This window comes from Dromiciops gliroides, chromosome 1, assembly GCF_019393635.1.
Source record: "Dromiciops gliroides isolate mDroGli1 chromosome 1, mDroGli1.pri, whole genome shotgun sequence".
NCBI lineage: Eukaryota > Metazoa > Chordata > Mammalia > Microbiotheria > Microbiotheriidae > Dromiciops > Dromiciops gliroides.
Window position 1 is genome coordinate 143,646,338 of NC_057861.1, and position 27,418 is coordinate 143,673,755.

Sequence of the window (27,418 nt, forward strand, 5' to 3'; positions counted from 1 at the left end):
CCAGAATGCCCAGAGACTCCGCCTGCGGGGTGTGTGCTTTTTGTCGAAACGAGATTTTGCCGGTGGGCTCATCTGGTGAAGTGCAAGAGCTTAAAGTTAGCTGTATTTATTTTCTGTGCTTACTTTACCGTGAAGCAGCTACAGAAGATAAAAATTAGACATGTCGTCCCTGATTAAGAAAGTGATCAGCACAGCGAAAGCACCAGGTGCAATCGGACCGTACAGGTAACCGCACGTGTAAGAACGGGTTTGTGTGCGCGCAATAGGGACGGTTAAAGCTGAAAGGGATTTTTAGTGAGGATCCTCTAACCCATTTTACAGATGAGAAAACTGAGGGATTGTTAGTCACACCGCTGCTTAGTGGCATATTTGGGGTTGGAACACAGTTCTCTTGCTGGCCAGCACAATTCTGTTTGTGGTATCAACTGTAGAATATCATTTTAAACCTTCTCAGTGACTTATTTTTAGCGATGTTTAACAGAAGGCATAGTCTTTTGGAAACCCTGACTGTATTACTGTTAAAGAATTTTGTATGCTGTTAATGGCTTTCGAACATTGAGAAAGGTACTACCCCCATACTTCTTACTCCAATATCACTATCACTGATTATTTCTGCTGGCTAGCTGCTGGTTTTTAGGTAAACTCAGATTCATAGAACATTACGGCTAAAAGGTAACTTAAAGATCATTCTGGCCGAGAGATGGCCTCATTTACATACATGAATGCTGAGACCTGTAAATAAAGGAATTTGCCCAAAGCAAAAGGAGTGTAGGACCCAGAACTCCAATCTGGGCATTCCGACTTCAAATCCAAGACATCTCCCATTGAGGAACAAACTTTGTTTAACTGACTTTCCCATGCATCTCTTTTAAGCCCAGGGTTCTTTATCTTTTTGTGTGTGTCAGAGAACTTATTGGCAGTCTACAGAAACCTACAGATCCCTTCTTGGAATTTTTTTTATTATTAATTGAAAGAAATGACAAATTTTAGTTAAGAGTTTAATGGGGTAAAAAAGATGATTTTTTTTCCTATGGAAGTTCACAGATTCTCAGAAATCTATCCAAGGACAGAATCTTGGGCTTTCCCAAGATCGACCAGAATAGTTCTATGCAAACTGGGCAAGCCTCTGTTGGAAAAACTGCTGCAGGAGAAGCAAAACAATAAGGGTGACAAGTTTGGGGAAGTTAGGAAATCCAATAGAAAAAAATTTTAATTTTTTGTTTCTAAAATAAGAATTAAAGAATTCATACTTTAAACAAACATTAAATGCTGGCTCAATATGAGGAACTGTGCTAAGTACCTTAAAACACTCTTAAAATGTGTTTTGAAACATGTGGTCCCCACTCTTACAGATCTTTGATCCTATAATTATAATATTTGTTTTATTACTAATCAGTCTCATCACCAGGAAGGCTGGCCACAAAGTATTGAATTTTCAGGTGCTCACTGCAATTCATGAAATACACTATGGTGTTGAGACAGTTTTGATCTTCCTTAATGGAAGAAGTGTTCACACTGCTGCAGTGAATCTTTTGACATGTTTGTGTTTGTATGTATAAATAAATAGCTAGCATTTATGTAGTGCTTTGCATGTTATCTTATGTGATGTTTAAAATCTAAATGTCTGGTCACCTTAAATTAGAAGCTTTAGCACCAGTCTTTGGGGTTATCGAGTTAAGTTCAAAGTGTTTAGCTTCTGAGAACAATACCAACTTAAAGGCTAGTCAGGTGTGTTTGCAATCTAGTTAACCTGAAGTAGGCTAGTCAGCAGTCAATCACTCTCACTTAATTCACACTTTAGATTAATCTCCAGGTGGGCCTTTGAGTATCTGCTAAATCCCATTATTTTATCACACTTATTTGCTAGAAATAACGTCTAACTATGAACATATTTATCAGACTGCACCAGCCAATACTTATTCTTGAATTTTTTTAATAGTATACTTCAAAAACTAAAACAAGTTGGCAAGTTACTCTATCAGATGGAATCCTGGTCTGGGTTTTCATGTCATCCATACTCTTCTTTTATGTCATCTCCTGTTTAGTATATCATACTTTGGAATTTAGTCTAATTCCAAAAAATCTGCCAGAGAATTTGGTTTGGGTTATGGCCCAGAAAGTTAATATATTACATATAAGAAAAATAATTCGAATGCATCTATATGCAGTAGCCAAGAAATAACAGTTGATGTTCACTTTTACAGACTTAGGTAGACTGCTAAAGCAGATTCACTTTTGAGCCACTTGAGGTTACTTATTATTAACAAATTTCCTTTTTTTTTTTTGAGCTTCACTGTTATATCACTTCTCTTCATGATCCAGAGACACCAGCCTACTTTCTATTCTTTATATAATTCTGCCTTAATTCTGGCTCTCTCTGTCTACCCCCAACCTGGCATGCAATGATGCAGTAGAAGGCTGGGCTTGGTCTCAGGAAGACCCGAGAACAAATGCTGCCTCATTTATTTACTAGCTGTATGACCCTGGGCAAGTTACTGAGTCCCTCTCAGCCTCAGTTTTATCATCTCTAAAATGGGGGATGGGTCTCAATACCTTCCCCCACCCTACACTTTTCCCTAGCTTCCTTAAAGACTCAGCTCAGATCTCACTTAAAGCAGGAAGTCTATTTGCCACCCCCACCACTTCCCTCTAGGATTATCTTCTTTTTACACTGTATCTATCTTGCACAAGCAGTTATTTACATGTTGGGTCTCCATATCAAAGTACATGGCACACAGTGATAACTTCATCAGTGTTTGTTGACTGACCTGGTGTAGATCTGGGTCTAAAAGAACCTATGTGTTTCTGCATCAATCCATGCAAAGTATATAAGGTACGCACTCAAACTGTCATCTTCTAAAGAAGTATTAAGATTTGGACCTGGATCTTAGTCAAAGAGCTGGCACTGAGACATTCAAACCAGGACAGCCAGACAAGTTTCCCATCAGTTCCCAAGAAAGGCCTGCAGCTGGTTGTCTTGTGAAAGTAAGTTCACTATAACACCTTCTCACCCACCCCATTCCCTACAAATAAAAACAAAAATGTAAGGCAGAATAATGCTATTATACTGTGGTGAATTGCTCTGTGAGATTTAAAATTGGATATTAGATCATAAATCTCCCCTACTTAACTTTTCCCTTAATTTATCTCCCAGACTAGTAAATGGAAGAAGCTTCTGGTTTTCTAGATAGAGCCTTTATTTCAAAAATCCTACAGGTCTACACCCAGCATCTGGTTTGCTTACTAATACTGATTTAGAGGCTCCTGTGTCTAGCAGACAATCATAATAAGTCTCCCCCACTTTTAAGGTGACATGTGGTTCATTACTCTGGGGAGGTGAATGGACTGGCACAAGTGCATTCAAAAAATCCGGATCTGGGAATATATGGCTTTCATTATCTATGTTCCATTCCTCCCCAAGACACCGTCATTCCTGTGTCCTCTTCTGAGGGGGACCTTGGTTACCATTTAGGGCATCCAAGAGGTCCTTGATAAGGTCCCCATTGGCAATAGCCTTGCCCGAGGATGTTAGAAAGCCTCGTTGACGCCAAATCATTTACCTCTTTAGCGTCTACCTCAGGTCTATCTGAAATCTCTTCACCTATGAATGGTGCAGGCTTTATATGAGAGCAATGAATCCATGAGTCTTTTTCACCAATTTTAATGTCAGTAGGAGTTGTCGATAATACCTGAAAAGGTCCTTCCCAGGCAGGTTGAGTTCCACTGGTTCTCTGAAAATTCTTTACATATATTTTATCTCCTGGGTTGAAGTTATGCAATGAAAAGTCTAATGGTCCTGCCTGGACCACAGCTCCTGCCTCATGGAGTTCACGTAGCCTGGTCTGTAATAGGTCCTTGCTCCGGTGTTCACATGGCTGACTAGGAATGGCTGGTGCCAGAGCTCCAAAAATGTAATAGGTAGTCTAACAATCAGTACTTCTAGCAATAAGCATTAAGGTCCTATTTTGTGCCAGGTGCAGTGGTAGGTGCTTTTAACAACACATTTAACCAACACTTTTTAAAGGAGTCTCACAAATTCCAGTGATTATTTAGGACAATTCTAATGAGAGGGCAGGGCAAATATTTTTTCTCGTTTGAAAGTTGGAAAAACACACAAAGAGGTTAAATGATTTGCCAAAGGTCATAAAGCAAGTCAGTGGTAGAAGAAGAGCTAGAGGTCTCAAAAGATTCCTTTCCATGGCTTTTAAAATATCATACTACCTGCCTAGAGGGCTGTTGAAATTTTGTTTTATGGCACTATGTAATTGGTGCAGCTTTATCCCTCACAGTTAGCAAATGTTTTGTTATTTTCATAAAATCCTTGGAAGGACAAATAAAAACCAATCCACTATTGAAAGTAATTTGGAGAGCTAAAAGTGCTCTGTTAGGTGTTGACATAACTAACTCCATTTTGTCCTGTATTTGCCACTTTTTGTTCTGTTATGGCTCAGTAAGGTGTCTCCTCCTATGTCTCCCTCCTAATCACTTTGTCTACAAAAGAGGACTCTGGGGAAACTTGTTCCCTTTTCTTTATCTAATAAAGCACAAAGTAGGTGCTTATTGACAACACTTAAAAAGGTGTTGGTTTCTTTTGGTCCAGTATGGATGCCTATGTTAACAAGATCACTTTATTTGCTTTGTAACTAGCATTGGCTTTTGTTCTAATAAGGTGTTCTGGGAGGACTGGGCACCTCTGGTGTGAGGGCTTGCTGAGCCCTTTTCAGGGCTGCTCATTCACCTTCTGGTGTTCACCTGCCACCCAACTCTTTCTCACCTGTGGCTCCAAGAAGCTGTAGCATGTGTGGCAGCCACAACCAGCTAAAACCATTTCAGCAGATGGGCTAAACCAGGTTGAGGGTAACCAATAGGCCCCAAACCCTAGGTGAATTAGGTGGTGTCTGCCCCAAGCATGTGAAGGTTTTCTCTGGGGGAATGGGCAGATGAGAACATTTTGTTGCAAGGGTCATAAAGGCAGCTTAAGCAGGTACTGTGGGTCCCTTAGAGCTTGGTCAGACATCAAAGGCACCAAGGTCATCCACTGCATCCAGGTCATCACTTTTGTTTTACCATTGGACTTTGGTGACTTTGGAAGAGTGAGGCAGAGGACTCTGTGCAACTGTGCCTCAACTAAATCCAATTAACAAGCAAGACAAAACATCACACAGGATGTCACTGGTCCTCTTCAAAATGATGAACAAGTACCTTTCCAGTGTCTATGTGATCTACCTACTCTGACTGACCCACTCAGTAATAAGCATGCCTCCTCTTTGCCTAATTAATGAATAGTAGACTGGCCTAAATTCTATTAGCCAATGGTATAAAAGACCACTAGTCAAATTGTAAAAGATCCATCGTCTATTGGTGGAGTGTTTCACGTTCTGAATGAACAAACTGCAGTTGTCCTTATCTCTTTGTATCCTGCGTAAGAGAATTCCCCATAATACCACTGAAGCATTAGAAATCATTTTAAATATATTTTATGGAAATCTAACAGGCATTTTGTTGTACGGGACTATTTATCAAGATCGGTTAAATCCATTACCTAAATGTTTACCTAATAGGGCATAACCAAATATATTTACTTTGACTAGATCCACCTTGTTATCTGATTAGCATCACAGCTTGGCACATAGTAGACACTTAATAATTGCTCACTTATTGATCAATTGCTTCATAGCTTGAAGTTCAATCTTCAGACATGACATAATTACTCTCCTACCACTGTTTCCATTTTGGTTGTATTAACCTAAAATGCCCTATTTACATCAAGCCTTTTGGATCTAATGCCATCATTCTTATGTTAGGAATTCTGCTGATATCATTTTTAGTGTTTCAGTGAAAAGGTATCTGCTAGCCCTTTTCTGGCTCTGTACTTGCAAAAAACTGGCTTGTGGTATATATTCAGCGTCAGAAGAACCATGCCCACATAGCTGATGTGCTCAACTTCCAAAATTAATTTGAAATATTGGCCTCTTATTCATTGATTCTCATTTGATTTATTGTTCCTTGATTCAATGTCTTCTACTGATCTACTGCAGCTCCAGAAATAATGTACAATCATGTGTCATTTAAAATCTAAATTGGGGGTTCTAATCTGCCCCCCCCCCAGTCTTGGGGGGAAACTGGCTAAAATCACTGATAAATTCAGCAAGATTTTAGGCTTTTAAAGATTTATTAAAATATATATGATAAGTTAGTGAAGAGAGATTGAGAACAGATTCCCCATAGCATGAAAACCCTAGCTCAGATCTAATTCAGTATAGCCAGAGAGAAAGAAAGCAATTTCTTTTCCTAACAGCCCACGTGAAATATCTCACCACCAAGCTGGTGTCCGAACGACTAAGAGCCACCCCCCTTCTCCATCTGCTACCACGCTCATTTCCTTGATGAAAAGAGGACTATCTTCAATGGCTTCTCCCAGAAGCCATCTGTGAAACAGAGAGCAGGGCTGTACGTATACACACACACACACACACACACACACACACACACACACCCCTCCAAGCTAATTGGCTGGTAGCTCTGATTGACAAATTCCACAGGTGGAATGACTTCTGGATGCTAAAGTCACATGGTCTCTAAATCACATGCTTTCTCCACATGGCGGACCTTCCCTACAGTATCTCTCCAGCAGGGGTGCCATTCCAATTCTCACAATCATATATTAATTACTGATGTTGTTCTTGGTTTATGTTCATTATCATCCTGTAGAGCTTCCTATCCATTGCTTTGTCTGGTCTATTGAAAGTATGAAATTTTTCTATGAATGTGGAGATTCAAGGCATTCTACTAAAATGAGAAAACTAAAACATTAAGCTTTCAAAATGAGTAAATTAGGAATACTACACAAGAGTAACAGGCTAATATTTGCAAATGTTAGAAAAAAGACTTTGGGAGGGAATCCATAATGATTTGTTAAGTTTACCATCTTTAAAATGTATGGTAAAGGGTTAAAGTTAAAGTGGATAAAGCAAGGGCCCTGAATTCAGGAGGACATGTGTTCAAATCCAGCCTCAAACACTTGACACTTACTAGCTGTGTGACTCTAGGCAAATCACTTAACCCTCATTGCCCTGCCAAAAAAAAAAAAATATTTTTTTAAATGTATGGTATGTAAAGGTGACATAAAAAAGAATAGTAAAGAAAGATGATAAGCACCAGTAAGCTTCCTTATAGACTGAAAACCTAGGCATTATGCTCCTTAATGATAGAAATAATAAAGTGCTGACTTTGGTATATCTCTGATTTTATTGGTGTTGGTACTTAATCTATTGATAAAATTCACCATCCCCTCATGTAATTGTTGCATAACTGGCAAAATTAAATTGGAAGTTCTAATTGTAAAATGGAAGGTAAGAGAGTGGAAAGTTGCATGGTGAATGGATGAAACAAGAATATAAGACAAAGTCCACTTGCAGCCAGAATTTAGGTCCAGTATAAAAGTAGGCTAGAGAGCAAGAAAGGAAGTTGAAACTGGAAGGGACAGAGGAGAAAAAAGAGGGCTGTAAGGGTCATAGCTAAAGAAATTAGTAATAAGAAAAAGGGGAAAACACATTTAGGGCCTACTGTGTGCAAAATACTGTGCTAAGTGCTGGGGGAGCTAGGGTTTAGATAAGATGGCTCTTCGTGAACTTACAGTTAAATGGAAAATGAGACACAGCTACCAAATATTACACAAGTACATTTAGTCACAAAACAAAATACTTACAAGAAGACTGAAGGGGAAGGTGGAGAAGATATCACGTAAGTTTGACTTTTAAAGCATGGAGGGAATTCAAATGGGGGGGTGGGGGTGGGGATAAGGGTGTGCATACATGGAATGGAGTCATATGAGACAGGGATGAGAAGACAGAGTTGCTCCAGAGTGTGGTGCCTCTTGAGTATCAGACAGAAGAGTCTGGCTTTTGTTCAGTAAAATGCCTGGAATGCACTCCTTCCTCATCTTCACCTTCTGGCTCAACTTTCCACTTCTACAGGAGGTCTTCCCAACACTCCTCCCCCAGATGTCTTTCCTTCTGAGTGTGAGAAATAATTATTAATAATCAATAACTTGGGGGGACCCAGTGTTCTCTTCTTCTTAGTCCTACTCCTCCTCCCCCCAAAAAGTTCAATTCTCCTTGTAAGATTACATTGAATCGTGTGTGGATGGGCGGAGCCAAGATGGCGGAGGAGAGGCTGTGACTCCCACAAGCTCCAGATAAACCTGTCCATTCACGCCCAAATAATGCGGTAAAAATCAAAACCCAGAACAGCCTAATGCACATAAGAACAGAGTGAGACTGTTTCTCCGCAAAAAAGGGCAATTCTGATCACCTACTGACAGGCTGAACAGCTCAGCGCGCGGTCCGGACCCAGCCAGGGACACTGCTTCCAGCGCACTTCAGCGTCTTCAGCACCAGCAGCTTCTGAGGCTACAATCACGGACTGGTGAGGGGGTTCAGAGGTAGGCCGGGGTGAAGTGGAGGCAGTATCTGCTGGAGTTGGGGCAAAGCGCCCTGGGTCTGAACCAGTGGGCTGAATCGAGTGGTAGTGGCCCAGTGGGGGAGGGGTAAAAGCACGCCAAGCTTCCGACCATAGAGAATCAGAGTTCAATCAGACTTCTGTTTCCGGGTCAAAGAGAAAGCAGCTGTGATTACTCACAAGCCAGGCAGGCTGAGAAGAAGCCCAATCACCCCCTGGGCCACGCTGTAGCACGAACGGTGTGTCCGGGAAGCAGCACTACACTTTAAGGAGTAAAAAGCCAAGAAACAGTAAGCCAGGATGAGTAGGCAGAGAAAGCAGAAGACCATCGAAAACTTCTTTGGGGAAAAGGTAGACCACAATACATCCTCAGAAGAAGAAGAAAATAATAGGGTCAAAGCTCCAACGTCCAAAGCTTCCAAGAAAAATATGAACTGGTCTCAGGCCATGGAAGCTCTCAAAAGGGACTTTGAAGAGAAAGTAGGAGAGATAGAACGAAGATGTAGAGAAAGAGAGGAAGGAATGGAAAGAGAAATGAGAGCAATGCAGGAGAGTCATGAGAAAAAAGTCAACAGTTTGAAAAGCCAAATGGAAAAGGAGATTAAAAAACTGTCTGATGAAAATAATTGCCTAAGAATTAGGATTGAACAAATGGAAACTAGTGAGCTTATGAGAAACCAAGACACAGTAAAGCAAATCCAATTGAATGAAAAAATAGAGGGCAATGTGAAATATCTCCTTGGAAAAACAGCTGACCTAGAAAATAAATCTAGGAGAGATAATTTGAAAATCATTGGACTACCTGAAAACCATGACCAAAACAAGAGTTTAGACACCATCCTCCAAGAGATTGTGAGGGAAAATTGCCCTGATATTCTAGAAGCAGAAGCTAAAATAGAAATTGAAAGAATCCACCGATCACCTCCTGAAAGAGATCCCAAAAGGAAAACCTCCAGGAATATTATAGCCAAATTCCAGAACTCCCAGGTCAAGGAGAAAATATTGCAAGCAGCTAGAAAAAAGGAATTTAAATACTGTGGAGCTCCAATAAGGATAAAGCAAGATCTAGCAGCTTCTACATTAAAGGACCGGAGGGCATGGAATATGATATTCCAGAGGGCAAAGGAACTGGGACTACAGCCAAAAATCATGTACCCAGCAAAACTAAGCATCATCTTTCAGAGGCAAACATGGAACTTCAAGGAGAAAGAAGACTTTCAGGCATTTGTTATGAAAAGACCTGAACTGAATAGAAAATTTGACTTTCAAATACAACACCCTGGAGAAGCATAAAAAGATAAACAGGAAAAAGACTTCATGAGGGATATTAAAAGATCAAACTGTTAACATTCCTATATGGGAAGATAATACAGAGGACACAGGTCTGAACTGAATACGAAGGGAAGTTATGTTTTGTTATTTGTGGGGTGTCTATGTATGGGGCCGGATTTGGGCTTGGGGCCTCCTGGGTCCAGGGCTGGTGCATTGTCCACTGTGCCATCTAACTAACCCATAATGACATCCTTAAAATAGGGTTGAGGTGTAGGAGAAATAGACTGGGGGAGGGGGAAGGGGAGAGATGGTCTGGGGAGAGGTTGTTCATATGAAGGAAACAAGAAAAAAGCTTATGGAGGGGAGGGGAAGAGGGGGAAGGAATTGGGGAGTGATTGAACCTTAATATCATCAGAATTGACTCAAAGAAGGACTAACATACATACTCAAGTGGGTATAGTAATATATTTTGCCCTGAGGGAGGGGAGGGAGATAAGGGGGGGGAGGGGAAGGAGGGAAGGGCAGATTCTGGGAGAGTAGTAAAAAGCAAAATACTTTCAAGGAAGGTGAAGATGTTCTGCATAACGGCACAAGTATGAAATATTGAATTGCTTGATTTCATAGGGAGGGTTGAGGAGAGAGGGAGGAAGAAAATTTGGAACATAGAATTAGCTCAAAGACCTTAAACTCATCAGAGTTGGCTCATGGAGGGAATAACATTCACACCCAGTTGGGAGGAGTAATCTATTTAACCTTATAGGAAAGTATGAGGGGAAGAGGATAAGGAAGGAAGGGTGGAAAAAAAGGGAGTGCAGAGTAGGGGAGGGGACAGTCAGAAGTAAAATACTTTTGAGGAGGAATAGTTTAAAAGAAGATGGAAAATAGAGTAAATATCATGGGAAGGGAATAGGATGGAGGGAAATAGTTATGATGACATTGCTGGGCTAATACGAAGAAAATTCTTTGTCAAGTTTAAGGTACATTATTTAGGGTATGATGAACAGGATACTATTAGAAAAACCTGGAAAGACCTACATGAACTGAAGCAGAGTGAAATGCACTGTATACGAAATAACAGCAATAGTGTAAAATGATCTGCTGGGAAGCATGTGGTTATTTTCAGCAAGGCAATGGTCCAATATAACCCTGAAGGACCATGAAAATGGCAACCCATCTACAGAGAAAGAAGTGATAGTATCTGAAATAGATGGAAACACATTTTTTTTCTTTTCTTTTTTTTTTTCTTTGTTGGTGAGGCAATTGGGTTTGGGTGGCTTGCCCGGGGTCATGTGGCTGGTGGGTGTTGGGTGTGTGGGGCCGGATTTGGGCTCAGGTGCTCCTGGTTCCAGGGCCGGTGCTCTGTCCGCTGCACCACCTAGCTGCCCCTGGAAACACATTTTTAAAAAAAAATGTTTTTTCTCTTTGACAATTCCACAGTCTGAAGTTTTGGGAGTTTTTTGACTGTTTTTTTTCTCACAACCTAGCTAATGTGGGAATGTTTTCCATGACTACTCATGTATAATTTATTTTGAAATGCTTGAGTTCTAGAGGGTGGGGGTGGGAATAGAGGAGGAAGATAAGTTGGAACAATTGTTTTTTAAAAATTGATGTTAAAATTTGTTTTTACATATATTTTGGAAAATAAAATTCTATTCTAAGAGTGAAAAAAAAAAAAAAGATTACATTGAATCTCTTCATCTGGGTCAAGCCCAACCCAAATTTACAAAGACTCTTGGGTGCAATCAGATCTGTTTACCTAGAGGCTGAAGGACTTTACTTATGAGATTTAGACTGTAACAAGCCACAAGTAATGGGAAACTATTGTGCTCTGATCAGCTGGGGTAGGGTAGGGGGAATCTACATTCTTTCTCTGATGTTATTCTTACCAAAATTTGAGTGACCTAAGTCAGTATTCCCAGACTTCATTTTAATATAACACACCTCCAAAATATGTCAACCATTTAGATTGCTATGTAATGGACCTCCTACAGTTAGAAGGGAATATAAACTGTGACCCCCTCCCCTACCACCATTAGGGGTCTTTGGTCTGAGAGAGACTGCTATGGACCATCCTTTGATTAATAAGCTGCCAGCCTATTAATAAAGTGATTAAATTACCCAGAAACTATGTCTCATATTTTTTATTGTTACATGAGTGAAGAAAGGTACAAATTATAACCCATTCATGCCAGTTGATCAGTGAGATTCCTTCTGCTCCACCCAAAATAGAAAGGGACATATGAACTTTTACTCACTAACCACTACCCTGGAGCAAAGGGAAACTTGATACAGCCAAGAAGTGATCTGGGGGGTAGAGTTTGGTACACTTTGGGGAAGAAGGGAATTTCACCAATGCCACCTGCTCATCTGCTATGTAGGTGATCTGGTCAGTCCATGCAAGAGCAGAAAGGAAGTTGAAAACCTGCACAAGTATGGGAGGAGGCAGAGGGAAAGATTTCAGTTGTATTCTCTTTCCTCCAATCCCTCCCTTTCTTCCAGATTTCATTATTTCTATAGAGGATACCACCATCCTTCTAGTCATCCAGGTTTACCCAATTGGTCATCCTTAACTCCTTTTCTTCTTCCTCACCCTGGCCCCCCCCCATCCAATCAGTTGCCAAGACATTCATTCTACCTCAACACCCTTCTCTTCATTTACATGGCCACTCCCCTAGCTCAGAGCCTTATAACCTTTCTACTGGATTCTTGTAATCACCACCTCATTGATCTTCTTGCTTCAGATCTCTCCACCCTCCACTCCATCTTCCACACATCTACAAAAGTGATCTTCCTAAAGCACAAGTCTGACCATTTCACCCCCCTGTTCAAGAGGCTTCAGTGGTTCCCTATTGTCTCTGTGCTAAAATATCATTTCCCACCTGGATGCACTCATTTTGAACTTCTTTGGCTGCTCCACCATGCCATTAGTAAATTCATCATTGAGAAATATCATCTTGCAAGATCCAGTGAGCCTTCTTCACATCTTTTCAGTACTCTTTGCCCCTCTAATTGGAGGATATTGCCAAAAATTCTTCCATTTCATTACATGAAACTAAAAAACTTCTGCACAGACAAAATCAATGCACCTAGGATAAGAAAGGAAGTGATAAAATTGGAAAACATCTTTGTATCAAACTTCTCTGATAAAGGTTTGGTATCTAAGATATATTAGCAACACACACATGACTAATAGTTACTCCCTAAATAGACAAGTGCATAAAGGATATGAACAAACTGTTCCCCGAAGAAGAATTACAAAGTATTCACAACCACATGAAAGAATTCTTAAAATCACTAATAACAAGAGAAATGCAAACTAAAACAACCCTGAGGTTTCACCTTATACCTACAAACTGGTAAAAATTATTTTTTTTAAATGACAATACAGGGCAGCTAGGTGGCGCAGTGGATAGAGCACCAGCCCTGGAGTCAGGAATACCTGAGTTCAAATCCTGCCTCAGACACTTAACACTTACTAGCTGTGTGACCCTGGGCAAGTCACTTAACCCCAGTTGCCTCACTGAAAAACAAACAAACAAACAAAAAATGACAATACTCAGTATTGGCAGGGTTGTAAAAGGATACCCATATTGATGCATTGTTAGTAGAGCTGTGAAGTGGTACAATCAATTTGTAAAGAAATTTGGGACTCTGCAATAAAACTGACTAAAATGTCCATACCCTTTTTAAACAAGAGACATCGGTACTGGGGCTTAGACCCCCCCAAAAAAAAACCATCGATAAAGAAGTCCCAATATATACCAAAATGTTTACAGCAGCACTTTCTGTGGAAACAAAGTAGATGTCCATCAATTGGGGAATGGCTAAACAAATTGTGGTACATGAATGTCATGTAATCTTAAGGTGCCATAGGAAATAATGTGTGTGATGAATATAGATAAGGATGGAAGAGCTATGTGAACTGATGCAGAGAAAAGTAAACAGAGCCAAGAAAACAATATACACAATAACAATGTAAATGGGAAGATCAACTATAAAGCAAAAATTCAAAAGTCAAAATAACAAAATTATAAAGAACAAGTAGAACTTGAATGAAGAAATATGAGAGGATACTTCCCACCCACTCCTTCAAGGAGGTGTTTATTTGTTTTAACTTTTTTAATGTAACAATCAGTTATTATTTTTTTCTTCTCTAAAAATTATTTATTATATTGGATGGTTCTCTGGGAAAAGGAAGGATACTTGGAATAACAACAATGATGTAAGAAACTGAAGACAAAAACAAAAATTTATTTTAAAAAAGAACCATTTGGAAATAAAGAAAATTCTATTCAGTTTATATTTGTATTCTGGTTGTGTTGTGTCCCAACTCAGCACTGCCTGTCCAGAAAAAGGCCAAATGTGTTGAATGAACATTCTGGCCTTGGCATCAGAATAGAGAGGGTGTTGTCACTAATTAACCAGTCAGCACTTTTCAGAAAATCTGTGAGACAAATCTGAGATATTGCAACATCTTACAGATTATTGCATTAGTATTATTGATTTTTCACAGTGCCTATATGGTATTCAAACTTTAAAAATTACTAATAATTTTTAATGGATTGTTTTTGGAAATGTTCTTAATATTACAGGCCTTGTAAGCTGGAAGATAGAATATACCTCTCTGGTTGGTTACTATAGTGTATGGTCTTGGATTGGTTCATTCAGTATCCCACTAATTCACCACCTTCATAAAGCCCTTGTAATTAAGCACTATCAAACTTCTGGATTTTTTCCCCCACAAAAAGACTGAGAAGGAATCTTTGAAATAATGTAGTCTAATTCTTCATTTTACATATAAAGAAACTGATGCCCAGAGAAATAAAATGACCTATATAATTGCTGTGTTCATAGCAGAGCCAAGATTTAAATGAGGTGTTCTCTGACTCCAAATCTAATGTTCCTTCCCTCGTGTCATTGTGCCTAAAGGCTTTTTATACAAATTATAGAGAATAGAAACATATATGGCTAAATTATATCTAAATTAAGATTTAATTTTTCTTTTACATAGAGTTTGGACTAAGCATAGTACTCTGCAGGGCATGTAAAAGATATTTGGTAAATATTAACTCTTGCTGATGGTGTTCAACCTTAGAGAAGTTTACAAATTAACAGGTTAATAATTATCTATTTGGAGGCCAAGGTGAGTCATGTAGATGTGGTCATTTTTTTTTAATAAACAGGTTATGACTATCCCTCTTCCTAGGCTTCCTAGGTACCATTTAATCACATCCATTCTTGTTCTTAAAGACCTGTGCTATAAGATAGAGGGATTCTTTTGCTCATAACATAATCAGGGAAAGGAAATAAGAATATTCTAAATAAACCAACTTCAAACTAATTCATAGCTCTGTTAAATTGTTTATCTGATTTTAGAAACAGATGCAAGATGATATCAGGATTTTCTCTTCTTTGTCAATTATATAAGTGACTGCCAAATTTATCTCAAAATGTAGGGATCCTTTAAATTTTTGTAATTGTTCAAGAGGTCCTGACAGTTTCCTTTTTTTTAACCCATAGCTTTTTAAAATTAATTCTGAATCCCCAGCATTCTTGTTATTAAAAACACAAAAATGGAATCTTCTCTTAGTTCAAAGTTCATTAGCTAAAACATTTGTTTTCCAATCTTTGTTCCAACTAGTTATAAATAACAATTTGTCTTCAATTGTTTAGGGGAAAAAACACAATAATACATTAAGAATATAAGGAGTACCTCTGTGTGGTGAAAATTATATATGCACCTAATAAGCTTTCAGAATTTAATTGAAGTATACCATCCTATCATTTCCATTCCAGTCAAGCAGTGCTGGTAGACAAAACCATGTACATCTCAGGACAGATAGGCATGGATCCTGCCAGTGGACAGCTTGTGTCAGGAGGGGTGGTAGAGGAGGCAAAACAGGTAAGTTACTTTTTACATTTGATTTTTCCTTAATATTGAACAGTTCAAAATCAGCCTAAATGGTATAATCTTAAGATATTACATAAATATTCTCAACTAATATTGGCTCAGTTCTTTCAACAAAGACCTGCTCCTAGTGCCAGGAAAGTGATACTGAGTTCTCAGTGCAATGGCAGAAGAGCCCAAGTTGTAGCAGGTCAAAACAAGCTAGAAAGGCTTTGAGAGATGGACTGGATGTCTATCCACAAAACTAGCCTATCTGGATTCAGAGCAGCATATCACCAAAGAAATGACTCGAGGCCTGGTGAAAATTACTGAGTGTAGTAAAAATCTTTGCAGTGAGAAGGTGCTTCAGTACAAGACTAATAAGGAGTTAGGCACCTAACAAGACATTAAAGAATGGTTGCTTTTCATTGGTTTGTGGTAGACATGTAAATGGGATGCCAATAGCTCATTTGCAAAAAGGTGGGCTGGAAAGAGCCTCAAGTTCAGACTAAATATATCTGCCCTGTAAGTCCTTGATGGCAAGTTTGTAAAAGATGATAGATTGAAGTAAATGCTAACTTTTCTGTAATGGTATCAACATCTTAAGCCTTTCTTCCTTGTATTACAGGCACTTACAAACATGGGGGAAATTCTGAAAGCTGCAGGCTGTGATTACACTAATGGTGAGTTAACTGATATTACTGTATAAATGTAGAAGAATGATTAGACTTGTGGCTCCAGAGCAGAAAACTAGTAGTTATACAGGGAGGCCGAATAACTATTGAAAGATGCAGTTTAAGACCTTACTGGTTTAGCTTTGCTGCCCTGGGCATTCCGACCCACCTTAGTGTTGATCTAAATTAGCAAGGCTTCTTAAACTTTTTCCACTTGTGACCCCTTTCATCCAAGAAATTTTCACACAACCCCAGGTATATAGGTATATAAAATAGGTATACATAACCTTTTACTGTTGCCAAATTTTTCACAACCCCACATTCAGTTACACAACCCTAAAAGGGGATGCAACCCACTTTGATCTGCAGGACCTTTGTTGCTCAAGGTCTTTTACTTTCTTCTTTCTAAAGTATCACTGATCCCAATTCTGAATCTTGGGAACTAGAACAGTACTCTGAGCTCTCTTGGTTCAGTTTTGTTGTACCACTTAGTCCTTAGTTGTGTTTTACTTGTACTCCCTCTTTTCCCTCTACCCCAAATACTATTAACTCCAGATGACAAGAATATGTTTCTAGAGCCTGTTTACAGAGATTGTATAAATTTAACATTAAAACACCAGGATATGGCAATTAATAGTGCATTTTAATGACATCTAGTCTCAGATCAGATGTTATTTAAACTTTCTAAGCTCTCTAGCTACAGTTTCCCAAGCCAATGATCCTTTGCCATGTTATCCTTCTTCCTTGGAGCCTCCTTCCATGCTGACTTAGAGTGCTCTGCACTTATTCTGCAATTCCCAGCTCATATAATCAGAAAACCTCCTGATTCCATGATGGACTCATGTGTATTCCACAGTCTCTTAATTACTATTTAACCACCATTCCCTCCTGCCTATAGGAAATATATGAAGGAAATATAAGAAAGGTAATGACACAGTTCTCTCCAAAAATGTAGGACAGGACCACCCTGAAAGTATACAATAATAAATTTATGAGTTAAAAGAAGTTCCTAACAATTAGGTCCAGAAAAGGAAATGGACAAGATTTGTTGAGTTCCCTGTTACTTGAGGTTTTCAACCAGCTGTTGTCATTGGACTTTTTTCTTTGAGTTGGTATGGCATTCACTTATTTAAATCATTTTTCTCTATATATAAAGTAGTAATGTTATCTTTTAATTTATATTCAGTATAAGAAGGACATTGAATCATTGAATCAATCAAATTGAATCATAAACAAAGTAAGTTTTGGGTCAGGGTAAGTAACTTATAAGAACAAATATGTCTTCTAGTGGTAAAGACAACTGTTTTGCTGGCTGACATAAATGACTTCAATGCTGTTAATGAAATCTACAAGCAGTGTAAGTAACCTGTTTATTTCTCTTTTATGTGCAGTACAGTAATGGAGCATGTTCAATTATTAATATTTATTGACTAATATGTATTTAGCACAGATAATATGTGGTTCCCCCAAAAAATCAGGAGACTACTAACAACCACCAATACCAAACTATGTCTCTTTCATCTTTATAAAGTCTTTATAAGAATAATCTATACATGATCAAGTGTATCCTTAAGAAAAACATGATAAGGGAACATGCAGACGTTCAAAAATCATTCTCTACAGCAAACATCATGTTCAAAATCTCAGTTTTGACTTTTAAAAAGAGAATATATAACCTGTTATGATTGTTGATTAAATAAATAAAAATACAAATGACTTGGTAGAAAGAAATGCATTCTTTGAGTTTCTCCAACAAGGAGTGTGTCATAAATATGCTAAGATATTTGAGATTCCTTTGTAAATGCAACCTCAGAGATAACTACCTTCAATAAGGCTCTGATTATTAACATCAAGCAAGTCATAAAACAAGCAGCTGGAGGGCAGCTAGGTGGCGCAGTGGATAGAGCACAGGCCCAGGAGTCAGGAGGACCTGAGTTCAAATCCGGCCTCAGATACTTAACACTTACTAGCTGTGTGACCCTAGGCAAATCACTTAACCCCAACTGCCTCACCCAAAAATAAAATAAATAAATAAATAAATAAAACAGGCAGATGCACCCTCTCCAAAGGTGTTTGACATTTTCATATTTGATGGGCACAAGGACATAAGTGGAAGAAGATTTCCCTGTAAATGGCTGAGGTCCTACAGATGAGAGTTTTTGCAGACGCTGTCATGCTGATTGCATTAAATCCCCATGACATTACATGGATTCATAATTATAGTGAGATTCATAATTATTCAAAAGACATTAGTCTAACAATCCATATAGGAAAAACTAAAGGAGCGAAGAATGCCTATGAAATGCATTGGATAGCTAATCCATTGTTATGTATCAGCACTTACACTGGAGATGGATACTGAATATGGGAAATAAATTGAATGCAGAATTAACTGTAAGGGAATGTGTTGGTTTATATTTAGAGAAATTAGGTGGTACTAATTTTAATGATCCCTAGCTACTCCCCAGTGCAAAAAAGATCTTTTAAATCCATATATTCTCCTGTTTGTGAATCTTGGAATACTCCAATCTCTAAAGCATCAAAGTTGCAAAGACCTAAAGGGCACAGGAGAAGCGGCATGGTGAGTGCAAATATAGCCAGTTTCTAGTAATGACCCAAGAAGTGTTGTAAGGGATATATTATCAAGGAAAGTATACTTGCAGAGTGGGGTGGACTGGTCATTGGCAAGGGCAAGAGCAAGGGTTAACAAATAATCAGAGTTCAGTAAGCCATGAACTATAAGAAAACCTAGAAAAATACCTCCATCACATCTGATGGCTCCTCTTTGGAAAATCTACAGGGAAAATAAAAAGAAGAAGGCATGGACAGTTTACCATCTGCACCAATTGAACCTCTATTAAATGAGATTTTTTAAATCCACTGAGAATATCAAATAATTTAAAAGTAAGTTAGAAGTAATTAAGAGCAAGGGAAGGGTGGGATATCATAGAAGGAGCAGACTTGGTCCCAAACCTCACAAAGTTTACAGTCTAATTTGAGAGAAAAATTCTACAATGGGCATAAAATAAGAGACTTTATATTGCGTGGAAACACACAATATAAACTTCATTCTTCCTAAAAATCTGAATTATTTTCATTTTAACTCAACTGAACACACCTAATGAAGTTAATTTTTTGTTATAAGAATTTTTTCAGTGCTATAGGTACCAGAAAAAGCCTTGTAATTGCCTCTAGCATATGTCTCCAAATTCATATTGGAGAAATGATTATATATTGAAGTCTCCTTGATAGTAGAAAGAAGGAAAAAATAATTTAAGTGCTTCCTATGTGCCAGACACCGTGTTAAGCACTGGAGATATAAATACAACCCTTCCTACCCCCACCCCACCCCCAAAAAAAGACACTCCCTATTCTTAAGGAGCTTACATTTTTTTTGTTTGTTTGTTTGTTTTATTTTGTTTTGGTTTTTTTGCAGGGCAATGAGGGTTAAGTGACTTGCCCAGGGTCACACAGCTAGTAAGTGTCAAGTGTCTGAGGCCGGATTTGAACTCAGGTACTCCTGAATCCAGGGCTGGTGCTTTACCACTGTGCCATCTAGCTGCCCCAGGAGCTTACATTTTAATGGATGATTCAGTGGTCATTAAGCTTTACTGAGTTTGCAGTACTAGGGGACTTGTCCTAAGGATGGATCTGGAAGTCCTAAGATTGGTCAAGACTATACATATAGATTTGGGAATCATCTGCATAGAGGTACTGAGTGAATGAGATTGCTGATACAAAGCATTCAGAGAAAGAAAGCCAAGGTTACACTCTTAGAGAACAGCCACTTTAAAGGGTTGATCAGAGGATGAGAAGTGAGCAAGAGAAATGAGTGCTTCTGGTTAGAGAAAAAGGAAACAAGGGAGAGGAGTAATGTTTCTGGAGCTAAGTGAGAAAAGAGTATATAAAAGAAGGGAGGACTTGACAGCATCCCATGCTACAGAGTGGTCAAAGATGAGTGCTAAAAAAAAAAAAGTCCACTGTAATTGTTAAGTATGGAGTCATTTGTTGTCTTGAAAAAGCAGTTTCATGTGGGGAAGCTAGGTGGCTCAGTGGATAAAGCACCAGCCCTGGATTTAGAAGGACCTGAATTCAAATTCTGCCTCAGACACTTGACACTTACTAGCTGTGTGACCCTGGGCAAGTCACTTAACCCTCATTGTCCTGCTAAAAAAAACGGGCGGGAGGTGGGAGGTGGGGGGTGGGGGGTGGGGAAGGAACATGGTGCTCCCTTTGATTACTTCAGTTTTCTCAGCAGAGCACAGAGCTACTTCTTCTCTGACACAGGGTTTGAGCCTTTGCTGATGAGTTGAGCAAAGAGAGATTTGGAACACTGGCTGTGAAGGAGTTATGGGGAGGTGGTGTGGCATGGAGTGCTTGATCTGAAATGAGAACCTGTGGATCAGAATCCCATTTCAGATTGTTTACAGCTCTGTGACCACAAACTAGTCACTTTACCTCTGAGCTTCAGTTTCTTCATCTCTAAAGAAATAATAATACTTTTACTACCTATCTGCAGGGCTGTTGTGAAACACTATATAAGCATGGGCTACTATTCTTCTGCAAACCTTCAAGTGCTATATAAATATTAGGTGGTGAACTAAAAAGAGCTCTAGACTTGGAGACAGGAAGACATTCCAGTCTCAGATATTTACTGGGTGACCCTGGTCAAGTTACTTAACCTCTTTCTGCCTCAGTTTCTTCTTGTGTAAAATAGAGATTAAAAACAATACCCATCTCATAGGGTTGATCAAATGAGCTAGCACACCTTGCAGACTTTAACATGCTACATAAATGCTGTTATAAATATCAGCTATCATTGTTAGTAAGAATTGTTAAACAAGCCCAGCTGAATTTATGAATTTAATGGATGAAATCAGCCCAATTTCTAGCAGTGTTCTGTGCTCCAGAAGGGAAACAGAAATATTATGATAGGAGTTGCAAAGCATTGAGGATTAGCATATTAGGAACAATGCAAGGTCGAGGGATTATGGGGTAGTGATTAGTGAAACAAGTAAAGCCAGAGTAAAGATAGATTAGAAAAATAGGAAAAAGTCAAGGGGCCAAAACTCATTACAAAGGCAAAGGTTAAGTTTAGAGTGAGAGAACTGGGGGGGGGGGGGTTGTTTTGTTTTTTTAAAAAGGCTAGATACTCAGGGTTAAGGAGTAGAATTGAAAAGTTAAGCATTTTGGAGGTGATGTGGTACCATGCTGAAGTGGGATAGAAAAGTAAGGCACTGGAGTTAAAGTTGAAGAAACTGTGAGGTCAGGGTGTTACTTTTAAACTTTATGCCTTGTATTACAGTTACTTATGTACAGGTCTTATCTCCTCTTATAAGCTCCTTAAGGAAAATAACTGTATCCCAGAGTATCCAGCACAATGTTTTACACATTGCAGGGACTCAAATTATTATTTGGGAGAGTGGGGAGGGAAACTGGAGGGGGAAATGAATGTCAAACTCAGAGTTCAGTTTCATTTTTAAAAAATACAAAATCTTAGGGTTCAAAAGTCACAAAAATCTCTTATCTTTTTATCAGGATGTTGAAACATTTAGAGTAGAAAAATATGAATCACAGTAATCATTATGCAAAATATTTTGTATAATTTAATTAAATATCTGAAAAGCACTCTTGTTTTTCCTTAACAATGTGTCCTGGAGATGTTTTCTATAATTGTTTTTAATGCAGATTTCAAGAGTAATTTTCCAGCCAGAGCTGCTTACCAAGTTGCTGCTTTGCCCAAAGTAAGTGATTTTACCATAACACATTATTTTAAATATTAATTTCTACATTATATTCTGAACATTCAACTAGCATTACTGGATAATTTAAAAGAAAAGGCAATTCATGCCCTTTGTGAGAATGTATTACCTAGTTAAAGATATATAACATACATAGAGAGGGAGAAGTACTAGACTTCATTTCAAGGATTGGGTAAGTAAAATCCCTCTACAGAGACATTTCAGTACCTTCTCTGCAACTTAAGCCCTAGAGAATTTTTGTGTTATTTGAATATTTGCATTATTTCCATATTCTCTAAACCAGCAATTCTCTGAGTATAGTCCAGGGTTCCTTGGGAGTCCCTAAAAGTCTTTCAGGGGATTCATGAGGTCAAAATTAAGTCATTTTCATTTCTAGTATGCTAAACATCAGTAGTTCTAACTATAAAAACCAAAAGCTCTTTGGGGGTGGAAGTCCTCATTTTTTAGGAGTATAAAGGGATCCTTAAACCAAAAAGGTTAAGAACTGCTGCATCTGACTCCCTATGCTTATATGAATGCAAATACCTTTCTCAGGTTGGTTGTGAAGATCAAATAAGATATTCAGTATTGCCTAATTAATGACACAGCTGGCACTAGATTGAGGCCCAGAACTTAAACCTAAAACAGTGGAACTATGTTTGGATAAAAGTGCCATAGAAATATAATAGAGTCAATCTCACTCCTAAGAGCGCTTACCTTCTTGTGTGTCTTTGATTTTCAGAGTACGTTTTATCTTGCATCTGTCAGTCTGGATGTATTTTACATGGTTCTTAACTTGTTCGGGTAGAGAGAGAGAGATTGATTGAGATTTAGATGCTCTTTCTTCTGTGAGCATCCTTATAGGGAAATAAATATTGTGATTCTAGGCACAGAAGAAAAAAAATATATAATTATTTTTAAACATATGGTTTTATACATATATTTATTTTTATAAATATATATAATTATTTTTAAATATATGTCTTATAAATATATTTTATAAATTAATATTAATTCTGGTATAGTGATATTTAATATTAGTAATATTGATAGTATTACTATTCAGTATAATTCCTAATATTGACACAATATATTAATATGAATTATGTATTAGTAATCATTTTTAGATATTATTTATTTATATAAATGTTATTTTGTGTAAATATATAATTATATAACTATATATATATATATATTTCTTCTGTGCTTAGAATCACAATATCCATTTCCCTACAGGGATGTTCTTCTCACTGACTTGACTTAAAACCATCTACAGCTTAACATTTATTTTCTATCCACAGTTTTACTGCTTTTCTTTTTGTGATTATTTGCATATTAAATGCCATTAAACTTGAGACAGACAATCCTAGAATAACATTGTTTTGTTTTGTTTTTTAAGAATATGGACTGTATTCATTAATACATAATCACCTATAAGTTGTTTCATTATTTTTTTCCCACAGGGAGGGCGTGTTGAAATTGAAGCCATAGCTGTCACAGGACTTCCCATGAAATCTTGACTATAAATCATGTCCTCCACTGTTTTGCCAATTACATTTGATTTAGGATAAATGATTCTTAATTTGCTTCTAATTCTTGAAATTAATATTGGAAATTCTGAGCCTTAATGAAATGCTGTCGAGGGAGGACTTTCCATTATAGAAATAACTGATAGGTGAAAATTAATTCAAACTAAAGGATTTGATGGAGAATACAATTACAATGCAACATTTACAATACATAGAGTCACAGTAATGAAAGTGAAAGGTAGGGTATGGAAATTACAGCAGCTCTTTACAAAATTAAATAAAGAATAGCAATAAATGCAGGAAAAAGCTTTTCCCCAGGAATGGTAGATTGTTTTATATCCGAGAGGGGAAAATAACATTTATGGAATTAAATTCTACTAAAATCATAATCTGAGAAATATTTCACTGATGTTTTTATAATTAATGAATTTTATAAGCATAATTAACAAAAAATTATTTTATACATTTTTTCAGTTGCATGTAATGCCAAGGATTTAAAAGTGGCAGATCCTTCAAAAAACTATCAATTTCTTTTTAAAGAATTTTCACTGTTGGTCTAATTGTATGTGGCAGAAGTTAATGGAAAGAAAAAAGTTAAAAAGAAAGAAGTTAATGGACCAAAAATTTCTAAATGACAAAATGTATTTTTTTCTAATGGAAATAAAATTAAAAGATGAACATTTGCTGTGTTGTAACATTCATTTTAGAAACATAATTATTATGAATGGTTCAACCAACAGAATTTTGATATTAAAGGTTTCCTCCATACAGTTTCATCATCATCAGTACTATTTACAAAATGTGTGTGTGTGTGTGTGTGTGTGTGTGTGTGTATTGACAATGCCAAGTAACAGGAATGGTTCTTTCTATGCAGATAATGGAAGCTATCATGATAGACAGTAGATAATTTAGGAATTGGCAGAGAATGAGACATTAAACACCTATGTGTTCAGCAATGTTAGGGATAAAAAAACACAAAACATTCCTTGCCCTCAAGGAGCTTACATTCTACCTGGGGAGGAAAACATTTACATACATAGGTATACACAAAATATACAAGATAATTTGGGGAAGAAAGGTGCTAATAGCTAGGAAGAACTGGAGAGATTTCATAAAGGTGGGACCCTACACGGGCCTTGAAGGAAATGTAGGGAATTGAGAGACTGAAAAGGGGGTGAATTCCAGGTATGGGAGACTGCCAATACAAAAGCACAGAATCAGGAGATGTTGTGTTGGGGAAACAGTAAAGACCATTTGGCAAGACCATATTATTCAAGAGAGGGACTAATATGTCTTTGTTGTTTGTCCTTCATTCTCAAAGAGGACCATGACATTGGGATGATGTCATGACTTGCAGTGAATTGAATTTAAGTGAGGCAGGGCTATGCAAGGTCACCAACCTCAGCCATCTGGCTCCAGTGGCAAGATATAGATCAGGATGACTGGAGATGGCCCTACAGCATAAGGGGGAGCACTTTACAAAAGCAGGGAGGTATGACATGGAGTACCACGCATGGGGAAGGAAGTCAAAAATTATTGTTAAGGATTAAGAAGTCTTAGAAACTTATTGGAGCCAAAATGGTAGAGTAGAGAAAGCTTTACAGCAGAGCTCTACCAACGTTCCCCTACACACAACTTTAAAATAGCCTCTCAGTGGGGCAGCTAGGTGGCACAGTAGATAAAGCACCAGCCCTGGATTCAGGAGGACCTGAGTTCAAATCCAGCATCAAACACTTGACACTTACTAGCTGTGTGACCCTGGGCAAGTCACTTAACCCTCATTGCCCCACAAAAAAAAATAAATTAGCCTCTTAAATCAAATTCTGGCACAGCTAGAAAAAGGTTGGGTTGAAACCTTTTTTCAACCCTAGACAAGTTAGGAGGTCAAAAGGAGTGGTCTGTGACACTGGTGCGTGGGATTGCCAGGAGCATACTTGGTGGCAACACTAGCTTTGGGCCTTGGAGGCAACTGTACCAGTAGCAGCAGGATTAGCTTCCAGAGCTCTCAACCCAGAGATGGCAAGGGGATTGGACAGCAGATCAGAAAGAGATTACAGGGAACCCTTTTACTAGCACTAGCACAGGACCAGGTGCTATTTGGTCACTACATTACCTGTATTCAATTGAGTTCAAATCCAGCTTCACACCCTTATTAGCTCTATGTCCCTGAGCAAGTCACTGAACCCTGTTTGTCTCAGTTTCCTCTTATGGAAAATAAGCTGAAGAAGGGAATGGCAAACCATTCCAATGAATGAGATATGACTGAAATGACTAAACAACAAGAGAATGATGAGTCAAGGATGATACTGAAGTTGTAGACCTGGGTAACGAATGATAATGGTGGTAGTCTCAAGATAAACCGCTGTTTGGAATATGGGCATGTTTTGAGGAAAGATAATAAATTGTTTTAGAAATGTTGAATCTGGTATGTCTTTGGGACATCTGGCTCCAAATTTCCAAGAGGCAGCTGATAATGTGGACCTGCAGCACAGGAGACAGACTAGGACTGCGTATATAAATCTGGCAGTCATCAGGATAGAGATGGTGATTAATTTAAACCCATGAAAGCTAAAAAGAACAAGTTTAAAAAGTATAAAAGGAAAAGAGAGAGGATCCAGGTAATATGGAAGTTTCCAAGGATTGATTGATGGGTACTGTTGATAATCATACTTACTAACATGTAAAGACATTCTAATAACTGATTTATTATATGCCAGAAGCAGAGGCTCATGCTATCTAAAAATGACTGCTGACGACTAGAAAAAATTGACCCCAACACTTAAAGTCTCTAGTTACATCAGAAAAAAAAAATGGAATTTACAATTGCTAAAAGGGAAAGATAAACTTGTAAATAATGAGCTACTGTAGTGGAAGGAAATTTACACATCAAAGACAACAGATGAGAAAAACTACATCAGCAGGTTGCAAATAAATCAGCAAACAGCAGTTTCTCCAGCATTTAAAACTAGCCGGGTAATACTTATCATAAAGCTAAGCCAGAAATTCTTTAACCCCTTAACTGTTAATCATCTGGGTTAAATTATTGGAGGTCTCAGCTAAATACCACACTTATAAGGAAAGCCTCAGCCAATTAGGCTAATTTTCAATACAAATAAAATGGCCATACTGGAGCCAACAGAAACCAGATTTAAAATTCTTCTGACACAAGGTACAAATAGGATACATTATGTGGGCAATAAATATAGCTAACATTTATATGGTGCTTTCAGGTTTGTAATGCACTTTACATATATTATTCCATTTAAACCTGACAATAGTCCTGTTGAATTAAGGATGACTCAACTCAGGGATGAGTGGTGTGATTAACCTCATTTAACAAAAACATGAAAAATGTGCTGAATGACATGCCCAGGGTCATACAACTAGTCACTGAGACAAGATTGAAACTCAGGTCATCTCATATCCAAATCCAACACTCTACTATGCCATCTAGCTGCTTCTGAACCAGCAAAGAACCTGAGGAATGTCCAGACAGGGGAAGAACCAACAGAGCATCACAAAAACTCAAAGAGAAAATTATCTAGGAAGAGAAGGTGATCCATGGTGTTCAATTTTGTGAAAAGTGTCAAGAAAGATGAGGATTAATAAAAAGCCATGAGATTTGTCAATTGACAGATCAGTGGTAACTTTGAAGGAGGCAATCAAATGGTAAGGCTGAAAACCAGACTGCAAAAAGGTTGATCTCCTCTTTCTCTTTTTTATTCATGTAAGCATTTAGAGATGTAAAATTTCCCTTAAGCACTGCTTTGGCTGCATCCCATAGGTTTTGGTATGTTGTCTCATTGTCATTCTCTTGGATGAAGTTATTGTTTCTATGATTTGTTGTTTGACCCA

The 27,418-nt window shown here is 38.0% G+C and overlaps 1 protein-coding gene across 1 annotated transcript; it reads left to right on the forward strand.

The window, feature by feature from the left end:
• The first annotated feature begins 12 nt into the window (after positions 1-12).
• On the forward strand, positions 13-24,164 carry RIDA (reactive intermediate imine deaminase A homolog). The gene is made up of 6 exons (XM_043979212.1): positions 13-225; positions 15,529-15,634; positions 16,248-16,302; positions 17,582-17,650; positions 21,982-22,037; positions 23,498-24,164. Exons 1-6 carry the CDS (start codon positions 161-163, stop codon positions 23,552-23,554), a joined length of 408 nt encoding a protein of 135 aa, XP_043835147.1. The 5' UTR covers positions 13-160; the 3' UTR covers positions 23,555-24,164.
• Positions 24,165-27,418: the final 3,254 nt, after the last annotated feature.

What these genes read in the sequence shown, in the direction of transcription:
- RIDA (XM_043979212.1), top strand. Translation starts at nt 161, where the DNA reads ATGTCGTCCCTGATTAAGAAAGTGATCAGCACAGCGAAAGCACCAGGT. An exon ending in GGTGCAATCGGACCGTACAG is followed by an intron (nt 226 to 15,528) that starts GTAACCGCACGT and finishes TTTCCATTCCAG; the next exon opens with TCAAGCAGTGCTGGTAGACA. An exon ending in TGGTAGAGGAGGCAAAACAG is followed by an intron (nt 15,635 to 16,247) that starts GTAAGTTACTTT and finishes CTTGTATTACAG; the next exon opens with GCACTTACAAACATGGGGGA.